Raw genomic sequence first — 14,339 nt, 5'->3', positions numbered from 1 at the left:
TGATCCCATCATTCAGGAGGCTGAGGCAGAGCGATCACTGAATGAGAGGCCAGCCTCAACTGCAGAGCAAAACCCTGCCTCGAAATATAAGAGGCAGAGGAGGAAGAAAGGCTGTGAAGGGAGGAGTCTGCCTCGCAGGACATCCTGCTTACTGAGGTGGGCTGGGGGTGCCGTGGGGCAGCAGTGGTGACACACAGGTGACATCAGGTTCACTGGCACCACCCACCCTGTGCAGCCAGGAGGACAAAGGGGGACAAGTGGCCCTGGCACTGCCGTCCACCTCCCACTGTGCCACCAGCTACTTGCCCTCTAAGGTCTCCTAGCTAACGGTGTGAGCCTGGGACCTGCACCCCGGCCACAAGGCAGAAAATCCCCTACATCCCTTGCAGCCCTGGGCTGGCCCCGGCTGGCTGCGGTGGGTCAGCAGGAGGACGTGTTGTCCACTCCCTTTGTCCCTTCCGCTAGCTACACTGGTGACTGCGGGGCAGGCGCACGTCCAGGTATTCGCTCTGCTCGTTGGAAAACCAAAGCCCTTCACCGGCTCCTTCTCCCGCTTGGGCTGCGGTCACACACCCGGCCCAGCCCCATCCCACACCGGCCTGGGGCCTCCGTGGCTCCCACTGCTCCTGCATCGTCCAGATCTCACAGAGAGGCTGAGACCCCAGCCCACAGCCCAGGACCCATCCAGGCAGCTCCCGAACACCCTACCCCTTGCATGTCACTGAGGGGCGCCCTTTGTGCTGGGGAGATGGAGGGGTCACGCCCCTTCCCCTGCCCTTGGCGGTGGTGCCTGCACCCTGGGTCACGGCCGAGCTACTTACGGAGGTGGTGCGCGTAGCGCAGGTGGAAGGTGTCGCAGCCGTGCACGTGGTGGTACAGCGTCTTCTCGATCAGGTCCTGCGGCTCATAGCCGGTCAGCTCGGTCACCCTGGGGGACAATGAGGCATGTGACTCTGCCTGCCTTCAAGCAGGAACAGCTTTGGGGGTGCCAAGCCGCGCCCCTTTTCCAGGTTCAGCTTTGTTGGGGTCTCTGGGGGGAGCTGGGTGCTGACACTGGAGGAGCCCCTGGATGTGTCCCACACAGCGGGGAAATGGGCCTAGCCCAGAGGTGGTCCAGGTGTCTTGGTGACAGACACAGATGAAGAGAGGAACAAGCAAGGGTTCCTGGGGGTGTTGAGACTACGGGAAGTCAGTTCTGGAGGACAGGGAAGGGAGACTGAGGCAGGCCGCACCTGGCGCACTGTGCACCAGGAAATGAAATGTTAGCTGCACATTAAGCCAGAAACTTGACCTTTAGTTCTGGAACCCGCTTCCTTTTCTGTGTGTGTCCCCGACAGCCGCCTGTTTGAGGCACACATTCCTACACGGTTCCCCCAGGCTGGGAAGGGGACAGGGCCTGAGGTCGGGGAGGGGATGTCACTGGCCCCCAGTCATCCAGGGCTTCAGGGACAAGTCTCAGGGTCACCTAGAACTTTGAGCCCCCTCAGAGTTCGACTCTGTGTGGCAGGGAAATTGAGCCATCCGGTCTCCCCCAGAGAGAAAGCCAGGCAGCTCCTGGGCACGGGGTGAAAGGGGTTTCTCAGACCCTCGGGTGTTGAGGCCTAGAGTGCGCCCCAACTTGTAAATGGATCAGAAACACATGGATTAGGTTTCTCATCACAGCCCGCACTGGCTCTGGAAGTAAAGGGGAGGGAAGGCTTTGCAGGACACCCTCCTGGTTTTTTCCAAACCCGTAGTGTCTGACAACCTGCCATAGGGATCGGCCAAACCCCAAACATTGCTGGGTTCACCCATCCTTTCCCAAAGCACCAGCGATGGTTTCAGAATGAAATCCACCACTCTGGAGGAGCTGGCTCGCAGGTTATGCCGAGTTCAGCTGAGTCTGAAACCGGGTCCAGTGGACCTCCAAGCCCCTCCCTTTTGCTCCTGTGACTTGGGGCCACAGGGCTGGTCAATCCCTCACTGTGGCTACTGGGGTTTGGAGGCAGAAAGTGACATCTCTGTCCTGCCTAGGCCTCTGTCTCCAGCCCAAGGCCTTTCAAAAATGACTGGAACTGCAAATGGAACAAAGACCACCACGACTGCACGGGAGTCTGCAGCACTCTCGTGACCTCCTGAAGTCCTTCCTTCAGGAAAGAAGTTTAGGAAGTGCCAACATCTCTTCCAGAAGCTTCCTGATATTCAGCAGGAAGAAGCACATTCTAGAAGGCCACCCTTTCTAGTCTCCTTCAAGATGGCTACCCTTCTGCTCTCCAAGATGGCGGCCCCACATCTGAAGGGCAGGAGTTCCCATGATGCTCTGTAATGGCCACATCTGAGTCACCCTTCAATAGATGGTGTCTTCTAGCCAACCTCCTCCATGGCTCACAGGAAAGACTTTGAATCTCTCCTCTAGGGTTACTTCCTTCCTTCCTCTTCTAGAGAATTTCGTGTTTTTCTCAAATTATTCATGGGGCTGGGGATTTAGCTCAGCGGCCTGCTTTACAAGCAGGCAGTCAGTGAGTTCAATCCCCGGTACCGATCGATAAAAAGGAAAAAGACAAAAAAAACAAAATTATTCGTGTAATATTAGGAAGCAAAACTAGAGAGAAACCAGCCAGATGCTCCCTAATTCCTTTCACACTGCCCTTAGGAAGCCTACTTTCTTCACATGTGACTCCTAAATTGGGAAAGGGATCCCCAACACTGCACACGCCAGGCTCCGAGGCAGCTGGCCCAACCTCCTCTCCTCAATCCCTGCTTCTGCAGTAGGGGAAACAGCAAATAAACAAAGCAAAACACATAAATAAAAACAATTAAAAACTCAATAGCCAGGCATCTTGGTGCACTCCTACAATCCAGCTACTTGGCAGGAGGACTGCTTGAACCCACAAGTTCAAGGCCAGAGCACAAGAATCTGTCTTGGGAGGAGAAAGAAACAGAAAAAAAAAATTTAGTGAATTCTGGTTTTACACAAAATGCATGACGCTTCCTCCTGGAAAGCTGTGTCATACACACCAAGTTAGGACGAGCGCCTCTCCTTATTCACAGCCAAGGGGGCCACAGGCCAAGGGGCTTTGTTTTCCGCATGTGTCACATCTGTTACCTGAGTTCTGCTTTCCTAAGACTCTGGGTACCTAGTGGCTGGGTGGGGCTGTAGTTTTAGCCATGAGAAAAGGGAGGATGTCAGAAGGTAACCCTGGTACATCCCTTTAGCCCGTGTAAAAATACAATTATTACCAATTAAAAATAAAATAAAACCTCAGAATAAAAGATAAAAAGACCTGTGAGTGCCAGGCATAGTGGTGCATGCCTGTGACCCTAGCACTCTGGGAGGCCGAGGCAGGAGGATCACAAGGCAAGCCCAGCCCGGGCAACTTAGTGACTCAGCAGGACCCTGTCTCACAAAAAACAAATAGAAGAAAAAGAAACCAGAAAAAGAAATTTAAAGGTCGGGACATAGCTCACTGTGAAGGCTTTGGGTCCAGTTCCCGGTTCTGCACAGTCAACCGATAAAATTTAAAGAGAAAAAGGGCTATGCCGGTGGGCGAGACCAAGGGTCTCCTTTCCCATTTCCAAGCCAGCCCTGCCAGGCCCTGTCTGTCCCCAAGTCCGCCCGGCCTGGCCGAGAGCAGCGGCCGCGGGACTTGGGGAGAGGCTGCCCGTGCCCGCCACCCACGCTTCCGGGACACAGTCCAGGGAGGTGATTCAGACAACCTGAGTAATTCATGACAAGGCCGCTCCTGAGGCTGACGCAACACTCTCCATGCACGACTCACTTTGGGAACCCTTTTCTAACCGGCCTTCCTCAGGGGGCTCAGTGCACAGAGTCACAGGGGCTCAGGGCCGCCATCAGGGCTGTCCAGGCTGTCACAGCAGTGGAGGCAGAGGCAGGTGCCAGACCCACCTGGAATCCAGGAAGATGAGCTTCAGGTCGAGGCTGGCCCTGAACATGAACATGTTACTGTGCAGCTTGATCTCCGTGATGGCGCTGGGTGGCAGCGACTGGCCCACGGCCACCAGCCCCACGATCTGGTAGCAGGAGTCGTACAGGGACATGTCCAGCATGTACTGCCTGATCTTCAAGTAGCCGCTGCAGTGGATGACCTGGGAGGGCATGGGACAAGTCAGGTGGCCCCGGCCCTGCCCACCAGGGCTCGGGCTGGTACCCATCCCACCCATCCCTCATTATTGTTCTAGAATGTTCTGGAATAGTCCCTGGCCCAGCTCCCCTCGAGCTCTGCGGTCAGCCTGATCTGTTGTGCTGCTCTCTTAGGAAGCAACGTCATAAAACATAAATGTTGTTTGAACCAATCGATCATGCAAAAGGCATGCTATGAATCAGGGATCTCTCTGTGTGGTAGATTCATATTAATTAACTCATTGCCAAGTTGTAATTGGAGAACAGGACAGAAACATCTGGTCCTGCTCCTGCCACCCATCTGCTGCGGGAAGGCTCTACCTTGACGTCTGCATTACTGACCCTCTGTACCACTCCAGTAAATTAAGACTTCTGCCTGTAGAATGTTTAAGTCTTCCTTTTGAATGCATCTGAATTTATTTTATCTTGTGCTGATTGATAATTCAAGGTTTCAATAAACAATAAGCCGCATAAGCCTTTCCAAGAGCCAAACACCAAACAGAAGAGAATGTATGGGGTCAGGTCAGGCAGAAACTTCTGTGTGGTTTTGCACCTCAAAATCAGAAGCATTTATATATATAGCATTTCAAGTGAGTGAGTGGGCTGGGGGTGCGGTCAGTAGTACAGTGCTGCCCAGTTCCACACCCAAGGCCCTGGGTAGGGTCCCAAGCCCAGTGAAGTAAATGAATACATAAGTCAGTAAGATCTGTAGGATCATGGTCATCATTGCACTTGGTTGGATGCTGATATCTCAGCCTTAAAACTGTGTTTTTAAAAAGCTTTTCTCCAAGATTCCAGAACATTTTAACATTTAGAGCTGCATAAATCAGTTCAAAACCAGCCGAAACTGCTCAGTGAGACCGTGTCCCCCCAAAACCCAAAATCAGTACCCAGCCTGCACAAGTAACCCTCAGTCCAATCCTTAGCACTGAAAAAATAAAACAAAAAAACCAAAACCAAAACCAGAGTGAGTGAGGAGAGAGGGCAGAGCTCAGAGTGGACTGCCAGAGGAGGGGTCAGGGGCAGAGAGAGCCCACGCAGTGGGGGCCTGGAGGGGCATCCTGGAAAGGATGCAGGCATTGAGGCCCCCATCACCCGCCTTCCCTCCTCCTTTTCAAAGGGGCAGAAGCTTCTCCAGCTCCAGAGCGGTGGACAGTAGTGACCACTTCTTCTCAGGCAGGAGGAGACAGACCCCTGGGAGAAGGATGATGTGTCGGAGAGGGGACTGGAAGGGTGAATGGGGCCGTTCCTCCAACCTGTGCTCCCATCTGGGTTCAGCTGACCCTGTCCTGAGCAGCCTCGGCCCATGGCCTGCTGTGATGAGACCCAGAGGCCTAACCCGGCCTCACAGGCAACTGGGAGAGGTCCCTTGCGGCTTTGGCCCTGGATGGGTGACCTGTTGGGTTCCAGAGCCTTCATTTCCACGCATGATCTTGAGGGCAACACCCAAGGCCCAGGCCGGCTCCCCACACTGCCCCGCTGGCCCCACATACCTTGTACCCGCTGCAGGTCAGGCCCGCGTTCCTCTTGGCCAAGACGCACTTCATGCGGAGGAAGAACGACCTCTCGATCTCGTACTCTGAAAGCAGGAGTGGGGTTCTATGTCTGCTCCCCATCTGTGTTCCCAGCAGCGATAAGAAATTCTCAGGGCCACAGCCACAGCCACAGCCCAAGGCCTGGCCTGACCCAGAGAGCAGCTTCCCCTGCGACTCCTGTTGCCACCAAAGGAGGATGGGTAACCCACGGGCACAGCAGAACCTGAGGGCCAGCCTGGAGCCAGGGAGTGGCTGGTGGGGCCCCGCCTGTCACCGCTGTCCCCTCCTAGCCCCTGGCACCAATGGAGCGGCTTGGGCCAGTCCCAGGACAGGCAGCCAAGCTACACGGGAGCCCCAGAAGTGGCTGACTCTGTTGGGATACAGACGCTAAGTACCACCCATGACCAAGGCCAGGCTGGTGCCCCCTGCCGGCCATGCTGTGGGCTCTGAGAGCCTGGGTGGCCAGTGTAGCACCCAGAGAAGGCGCCTGTGTCTCTGCCCCCGGGAGCTGTGGCTAGGCCAACGCTTTTTCCCCGGGCCCCACACATGAACCCCAGCCTTGCCGTTGCCAATGGTGCCCAAAGGAAGCACCTCGGCTTCCAGGGCGCGGGCATCCCTGGCACACAGAGATGGCACACCTCTGGGTGAGGGCGACATCATCCGCTTGACATAAATGGCCGCTGGGTAGAGGTTCAAAAATTAATCTTGAGAGCAGAGTGACCACCAGGAAGGGAGGCAGGCCTCCCACACACTCCAAGGGTAAGGATCACCCCCTGCAGGATGGGAGCCACCTGGGCCTGCAGAGGCCACCATGTTTTACCCATAATTCCCGCTGCGGCCGGGGTCAGCTAACGTGGCCACCCATCCTGACGGCGGCATCACTGGGTGATTCATTCTCCATCACACATCACACATCACGTAGGACACTGGGGGTTCCGTTCAGACACAGAAATCGCTGTGTCCGCTGGCCCTGAAAGGTGAGACCCCTCACCCCACCTGTCCCTTCTCTGCTCCTCCTCCCGCTGCCTCCCACTCCAGTCCCACAGAACCATAGTCCCGTGGGTCTGGAGAGAGTCCAAGGACATCTGCTTCCATCATGCAAAGTGGGGAAGGGGAAAGGGACGCAGGCTGGGGGGAAAAGCTGGCCCTGTGCGACCCATCCGGACACACTGTGATGTCCCGAGGAATCCCCAAGAGGCCCGTGTCTGCATGCGTCAGATTCTAACCCAAGGGAAATCGGCAGAACCCAGTTCGGTGCCCTCGCCACGTTCACTATGTCAGCAATGACTTCTTCACAATCATTCTTCCTTTCTTTTTTTTTTTTTTTTTTTTTTTTTTTGTCTTTTTGAGACAGGGTCTCTCTATGCAGTTCAAACTGGCCTTGTGCTCACTTTGTAACCCAAACTGGTCTTGAACTCGCAGTGATCCTCCTGCCTGAGCCTTCCGAGTGCTGAGATTACAGGCATGCGCCACCACACCTGGCCTCATGCTTCTTGTTAAGTAGGCAGCTGTCCTGTTTCCAAGGAAGCAGGACTCACCGACCACAGCCACAGCTCAGCCCCCGTCTGCCTTGGACTCTAACACTGTCCTTGCAGCTACACGACAGGATGCAAACACAGGGAATGTTTAACACTTTTAAGACATTCACTACAGTAAAAGACAGGTTGCCATAAGGCCTCCCCCAGCTTCCAACACATCTGTCCCATCATTCTTCAGCTTCTGGAGCAGCTCTGGAAGTCCTTTCCTGAGTGTCCTTAGTTGGGCTATCGTGGCTGCCTCAATGTGCTGAATGCACTGACCACATTTATCTTTCAAGGTCACTTTGATTTTGGGAAAGAGCCAGGAGTCCCACAGAGCCAGCTCCAGGGAATGAGGTAGCTACGGCCTGCGATTCCTGCTTCCTTGGAAACGGGATAGCTGCCCCACCCACGGGAAGAGTGACTCTGAAACAGGCAGTGTCTTTCACGCTAATAAATTCTGCTGCACAGAGTGGCGCGCGCCTGCAATCTCAGCGCTCAGGCTGAGGTGGGGGATGGCTGTGAGCTCAAGGTCAGCCTGATCGACATAGCAAGACTGTCTCAAACAGAAACAAATGACTATTTTTAAAAATGTCAACATTCCCCTGTGTATCGTGATCACACCTTGTGTATCTGGAGCTAGAGGTTCGGGACACAAAGCTACAGCCTCAGGGTGTGAGAGCCGGGCCTGTTCCGTGGGGCCCCTCCTCCAGGCCTTCCGTAAGGCTTCCCAGGAGGGAACCATGGGAACAGAACTCATTTTTTCCTCATGGCTCTTGGGCGTTTGCCCCACCCTGCACTCACAGGTGGGGTTAAGAGGCCAGGGCCCCCGGAATAAGTGCTGTCCTCAAATGCATAAAGTAAGGAGTATTACACTGGGGAAAATTGTCAACATACTGAAACACATCGTGACATGGATGTGAATGTGCTTTATCAATAACAGGACTCAGCATCGGGTCTTAGAACTCCTGGAGTTTCAATGTAGCCACAAGCACAGACAGCGTGTTTAACTCTCCACAGTGACTCTAAGGTGATGTGAAAATATTCGTGATGTGTGTGCTTAGCAAAACCACCAGGACTATGCTTCCCTGGGTAGCCTACAGGACAGAAGCTATGGAAATGCTAAATTTCACCGAGAGGAAAGAGAGGTTTAATTTTCTCTCAAAATTGCCTGGTCTTCCCAGCCCACAGATCCTGTCTCTATAAGCATCAGCCCAGACCTAGACTCCTTGACACTGCAGTGAAGGGAACAGGCTTTAACCACTTTGTCTCCAACTCTGGATAGTCTCTGGCACTGAAGAGCAGCTTAACGATGTTGGTTTAAAAGGTGGAGGATGTGATGGCATGCCTGCCTGTAATTTCAGTACTTGGGAAGCTGAGGCAGAAAGATCTCAAGTTTGAGACCATCCTAGGTCACACGGCAAGTTTAAGGGTAGCCTGGATTACCTGAGACCCTGTCTTTAAAGCAAAATCAAACCAAAAAACAGAGGTACAAATGCAAACCCCCAGTTGGCGGGGCATTGGGTGTTTGCCCCAGCCAAAGCCCAGCCCCTTGGTAGGCTTGGTAGGTAGGAAGCAAAGACCCCATCAGGGTTAAGGACAGGCCCTGCTTCCTCCTGGTCGCTCAGGTACCTTGGAGCAGGTGATGGTGCAGAGGTGGGTGGGCGGCCAGGACAGCGGTCATCTCGTCATGGTCAGAGGGATGGATGTACTCGTAAATGCTGTTGCCCGTGAGCTCCACCTAGTGTGGGAAGAAGGGTCACAAAGGTCACCGGTGGTCTCTCAGTGAGGGGCTGGGCAGGCCACAGGTTCACACCCTGCCTGGGACAGAATTGGGTTCCCACTTGCAGCTCACGGCCTCTCCAAACAGGAAGCCCAAGAGGAAAGGCAGAAGAGAGTGGCCGTGGAGGTCCCCGCAGCCTCGGGCAACATTATCTGGGGGCCTGGCCTGGCCTGGCCTGGCCTGGCCTGGACAGAGCGGCTGCATGAGCCCTTGGGCGCCCCCCAGCCACTGTGGCCAAGCAGCCAGGCAGCACTGTTCGGGGACCAGCCCTGCCCGATGGCAGCTCCATGCCAGGACCAAGGGCGCCGCCAGGCTGAGCTTCTGCTGCCAGAAATGCATCTCTGGCATTTCTGTTCCCAGATGACTGTACTGATTCTGGGGCTCCCACCCCAGGGTGCGGCTGGGCCTCTGTGTGACCTGCAGGATGACCCAGGTTCCCTCCCGAGAGCCTCATGATGTGGTGATTATTATTTGCTGGAGTTGCCACCTCCTTCCAGATGTTTCACCCAGGGTCACCTCAGTGGGCCTCTGGGCTGACAACGGGAGACGCCAGGAAAACCAGGATGGATCTTCCCCCTAGAAGTCCAAGGCCTGATCCTCAGACCCTCTGAGTGTCCTGGACACAAACGCTGTGACAGGACAGGACACTGATTCCTCCAGACCTGGCCTCCCTCCCCACAGACACCTGGGCATGGGAGGCTGAAGCCTTCTGGAACCAGAGGCCCTGTCCCTGGCTTTGGGGTTTCAGCCCTGTGGCCCTGCAGGTGGCAGGGAGACATCTGGACAGGGGTCACCCGGCATTGCCAGCTCAAAGAGCAGTGCGACCAGCCAGGTTTCATGAGAAGAAACCAACAAACGGCTTTCCCAGCTCCACCTCCTGCTCACTGCGGGGAAGGCTGCCTTCCCCAGGCTGCAAACACGGCCACAGAGGACACCTAGGACGGGACCCCCAGGCCCACGGTACCGCACACTGGGGCGCCCCAGGAGATGGGCCTGCGTGCGTGGAAAGTTAGTTACTGTACGATTTCATTTGTAAGAAAAGAATAAAGATGGAACCATTTCACGTCCTTTCTTGGTAACCCTTAGAAAGTCCAAATAAACCAGCAACATTTAAGCCAAGTTTTGGAGACAGGACGGTCCTCCTTTTCTTGAGGATTCAGTGTGAAGTTTTGTCAAAGTGGGGCATTAGAGGTTAACAAACAGGGAACTGCCTTTTTGTTTTGTTTAATTCACGATTTCAGTGAGTTTGAGGGGTTTTTTTAATGGAAAAAGAAGATGGAAAAATTTTATTGCCAGGTATGGTGGACAAGCCTGTAATTCCAGCATTTGAAGGCTGAGGCAGGGAGATTGCTGAGAGTTCAAGGCCAGCCAGGGCTACACAGTGAGACCGTGACTCAAAAAATCATTTTGGCTGATCATTTCTCCCATATCCACGTTTTTATAGAAAAATGATCGATCCTTCTCGTTTGCTTGAAATTCTTTTTGAGAAAAAGTATGTAAAGGGAGCCTTTGTAGAGAAGCAGTTTCAGGAACTTACAGAAACACTTGTATCTCTCCTGTTCCAAAATCAGATTTGTGTTTTGATCCCAAAGCTGTTTATCTGTTTTCAAAGTTCCTGTTATCATTATGATTTGGAAATGGGAAATGGTGAAAGAATATGGAGAAAAAACTTGCTTTTCAGATTTTTTTTTTTTGAGATAGGGTTTCACTATGTAGCTCACCTTGGCCTTGAACTCACTATGGAGCCCTGGCTAGTCTCAAATTCTTAAATTCTCCTGCCTCAGCCTCCCAAGTGCTAAAATTATAGGCTTGCACCATGATCCTCTGCGCTTTTCTGAATTCTTTGGTCCATTATAAAATGGACTAGAAAACTCAAAGGCTTTCCTGAAAGTCAATCAGCCTTCAAAAACGGAAATGTTTTTACAGGATGACTTTTGGAATGATAAAAAGAGTTCTGACCTTAATTCAAAATTATGGTTGACATGGTATTTCCTGGGCTTACATATCTGCTTATGCTTCTGAGTGCTGAAACAAATGTGACCGTGTATGTATTTTTATATATGTATATAAATATAAATACATAAAGAGGGAGAGAATTGCTGGGAAACTCCCCAGGCAGGCCTCATACGACAGCCTTATGAAAGCAGAAGCTCCATGTGATATTTTAGTATTTGTAAAACCCCGCTAACTACGAAATGAATGACTTTCTAGTAAGAGCTTTTTTATGTTTTGCTGAATAGCCCTGCTTCCTGCCAAGAAGGCGGGGGGTGATAGATGCGACCCTAAAACGCCTGCTCTGTGTGTCAGGCAGGATGCTCGCACTGGAAAGTGCGCAGGGCGCTGTTCTGGGGTGTTCTGGTGCAGACGGTACGTTAAGCCTCTGAAATAAGCTGGTTTGGGTTTCAGGGTCCCAGCTATGTCCACAAACATAAAACGCCACCCTTCTTCTTTCCTTCCAAAGTGAAAGAAGCAGGTTTTATGTCTTAAGCGACACCATGTCTATTCTTACGGCTGTGTTTCTGGCATTGATCTTAAATACTACAGTTTGCTTTATTGTCACATAAGAGAGCAGCTTGGGTAAGGAAATCTGAACCACAAGGAACGGTACATGTGGATGAGAGCAACTCTAAAGACCCCCCAAATATGAATAAAAAGAACCACATTATCTAAACAACAACAACAAGAACAAATCATCTAACAAATGTGCTGGCTAGAAGTGCTCTGCTCAGGACCTCGCCGAGTATATTTAACTGTGCCTGCGTCTCATTCCTGTGTACACACGTGTAGATCTCGGCCCCTCGGCGGAAGGGGCAACCTGCATGTCGTGGTTATCCCTGTCACCAAAATTTACAGTACTGATCGCGTGTGTACCAACTTAAAAACAAACTAGAAGGCCAGGGAGTTTAGCTCAGTGGCTCAAGCGCCTGCCTGGTAAGCGCAAAGTTGTGAGTTCAATCCCCAGCACACAATAAGTAAATACATAAAAATAAATAAATAAACAAACTAATAAACTCTGTCCTAGGGAGCAGATCTCTTAGTCCGACACTTGTGAAAAGCAGTTTAATAAGAGATTTCGAGTGAAATGGAAATGGGTTTATAAAAACGATTAACTCTTCAAATAGATAAATCAGATAATTATCTGGATTGTTCAGGCCAAAATCAGAACAAGGCGGACCACTCCTGGATCATTGTTGGTCACCAGAAAATCTAGGGAGAGGGTTTTTCTGCTGACTGGGTAAAAGTTTACTCACACGTTAGTGTGTGTAAGTGCATGTGCATGTGTGTGCATTAGTATTCAATCCAGCAGCCAAAGTTTAACACACTCTGTACCATGGACCCACATCCCCGGCCCTCTATATTTTTATCTCCGGTGACTTTTTCTTAAAGAAATCTTTAAGCCCACTTTTTTCCAGAGCTGGAGATGGAAGCCAGGGCCTTGCCCATGGCAGGCAAGCGCTCTACCCCTGAGCTACATCCCTAACCTCTACACTACTTTAATAACATTTTCATGTTTTTTATATACGCCTGACTTTTCCCGATAAAACAATGATCTAAAAGATGCAAAACATCTGTAAAAGAGCGGTTGGCTGTGTGGCACCCTATTCAATGCTGTATTTTACCATTTAAGTAAAAAAAGATGGGAAAAATATGCAAGGAGATTCTGCCATGGAGTTTATCATGGACAAACAGCCCAGGGAAGAGAAGGAAGGTGGCTGCTGCCTCTCTGACCAGCTCCCCATGGAATGCATGTAGCTCGGGTTCCACCCGGCCGTGTAGAAGAATGGGAAAATATCAATTGCTACACACAACCAGTTTAGCTTATCTTTTTTCTCAAACTGTCTCCTCTACGGAAAACAGATACATGATATTTCTAAAACTTTTGGGGAAATGGTGGTGCATGGTCTCTCCCTCTTGCCAACGCAATGATACAGTATTATTTCTGCCTATGATCACAAGGGAACATACTTTTTATCCAAGTGCAGCCATCAGGCATCTATAACAAATGTGAGAACCTGATTAAAAACCTTTTCCTTGACGGAGGAACAAAAGGGCTGTCTCCCACCTCTCCAGATCACTCTTAGTTAGCATATTCATAATTCACGCATAAAAAGGGGAAATGACGGAAAAGCAGGATGGCAGATTGAGTCTCCAGGCTGTACGGACAAGACTGCAAGGGAACTAGTAACGTGTGCAGGCGAGAGAAAGAAAGAGAGAGAGGAGCCCAAATGACCGGACAGCCCCTACTGTAACTCTGTTACAAATGATTCTACGTGCAACTTTGTTCTAATGAGATGGTGGGGATACACGGCTTTTGTATAGTTCTCTATAGTTTATATATCACATAAAATGGTCACTTTGATCTGTTTCTCACTACCATCCTGAAAAAGGAATAGAGCAGGCCTTGTTCTATTATTTATGGTTCCAGGACATTAAATTCCTGCCCTGTTAGAGAAAACCATACCACTGGATACATTTCCCTTTTTGCTTTGATGGCTAGGGAGCTCAGATCTAAATTTAACTTTCAACAACAGGGAAGTTTTTTTCAGCAGTCATCTTAAAAGTACATGACATGTTTTGTCATACTCACTGATGTTATTGTAAGACTACCCATGGCGTTATAAATTTCAACTGAAGAAAGTAAATATTCAGTCAAGGTCACTGAGTCACAGACTGTCAGTAAGAGAGATCAATCTGGATAAAACTAAGGGGCCCTGATTAACTCTAAATAGGGCAAAGTGCACATTTGGGGAATAATAGCCATGAGAAACACAGAAATGGTAATTGTGGGGGAGCTGCAGATTGAACCCAGGGCCTCACGGACACATGGAGCACCCTCTACCACTGAGGTAGACCCCGGCCCGCAGAGATGGAAAACTTCACGTTCTCAAAGTATCTCCCACTCTCCGAGTACAGGAGGCCGTACAGGGCAAGGGTCGAGCCTCAGTAAACCGAGTTTGGGAGAGAAGTCTCCTGGCAGGAAAGAAGAGAAAACTCCAAACGATTTTAATATGCAATTCACGTCAAAGGGCTTTGTGTAAAAAAGACAGAGGCACAGGCCCGGGGGATGTCAGGGGAAAAGCATGCAAGCCGACAACAAGGCTTTCAAACGTGTACTGGCTGGGAAAAAACAGGAGCATTAATGAGAAAACTCAAGCCATCAAGCCACGCTGACTGGCACATTTCATTCTGGCTTTCCCTATTATTATTATTATTTATTTATTTATTTTTTTTTTTTTTGCAGTACAGGGGATTGAACTTACGTCCTCACGCTCTCACGCTTGCCAGGCAGGCGCTTATGCCGCTGAGCTAAATCCCTGGCCCTATTCTGGCTTTTTCTAACTGGAGGCTGGGCAGCACGATGGCCTACGTTTTCTGTCTTTCCT

At 51.2% G+C, this 14,339-nt stretch overlaps 1 protein-coding gene across 2 annotated transcripts in view; it reads right to left on the bottom strand.

Moving 5' to 3' along the window:
* Positions 1 to 14,339, bottom strand: part of Sim2 (SIM bHLH transcription factor 2) — a 36,146-nt gene that overhangs the window by 9,439 nt on the left and 12,368 nt on the right. For both annotated transcript variants that reach the window (XM_013146124.3, XM_013146125.2), the window contains 4 exons: positions 8,805 to 8,913; positions 5,614 to 5,699; positions 3,887 to 4,086; positions 822 to 928 (listed from right to left, as the gene is read on the bottom strand). In XM_013146124.3, the coding sequence (XP_013001578.1) occupies positions 822 to 928; positions 3,887 to 4,086; positions 5,614 to 5,699; positions 8,805 to 8,913 (502 nt within the window). The remainder of the gene's footprint in view (positions 1 to 821; positions 929 to 3,886; positions 4,087 to 5,613; positions 5,700 to 8,804; positions 8,914 to 14,339) is intronic.

This window comes from Cavia porcellus, unplaced genomic scaffold (genome assembly GCF_034190915.1).
Source record: "Cavia porcellus strain 051 isolate PalLab524CR breed Dunkin Hartley unplaced genomic scaffold, mCavPor4.1 scaffold_15, whole genome shotgun sequence".
NCBI classification, from domain to species: Eukaryota; Metazoa; Chordata; class Mammalia; order Rodentia; family Caviidae; genus Cavia; species Cavia porcellus.
This window is presented reverse-complemented; position numbering and strand designations above follow the sequence as displayed.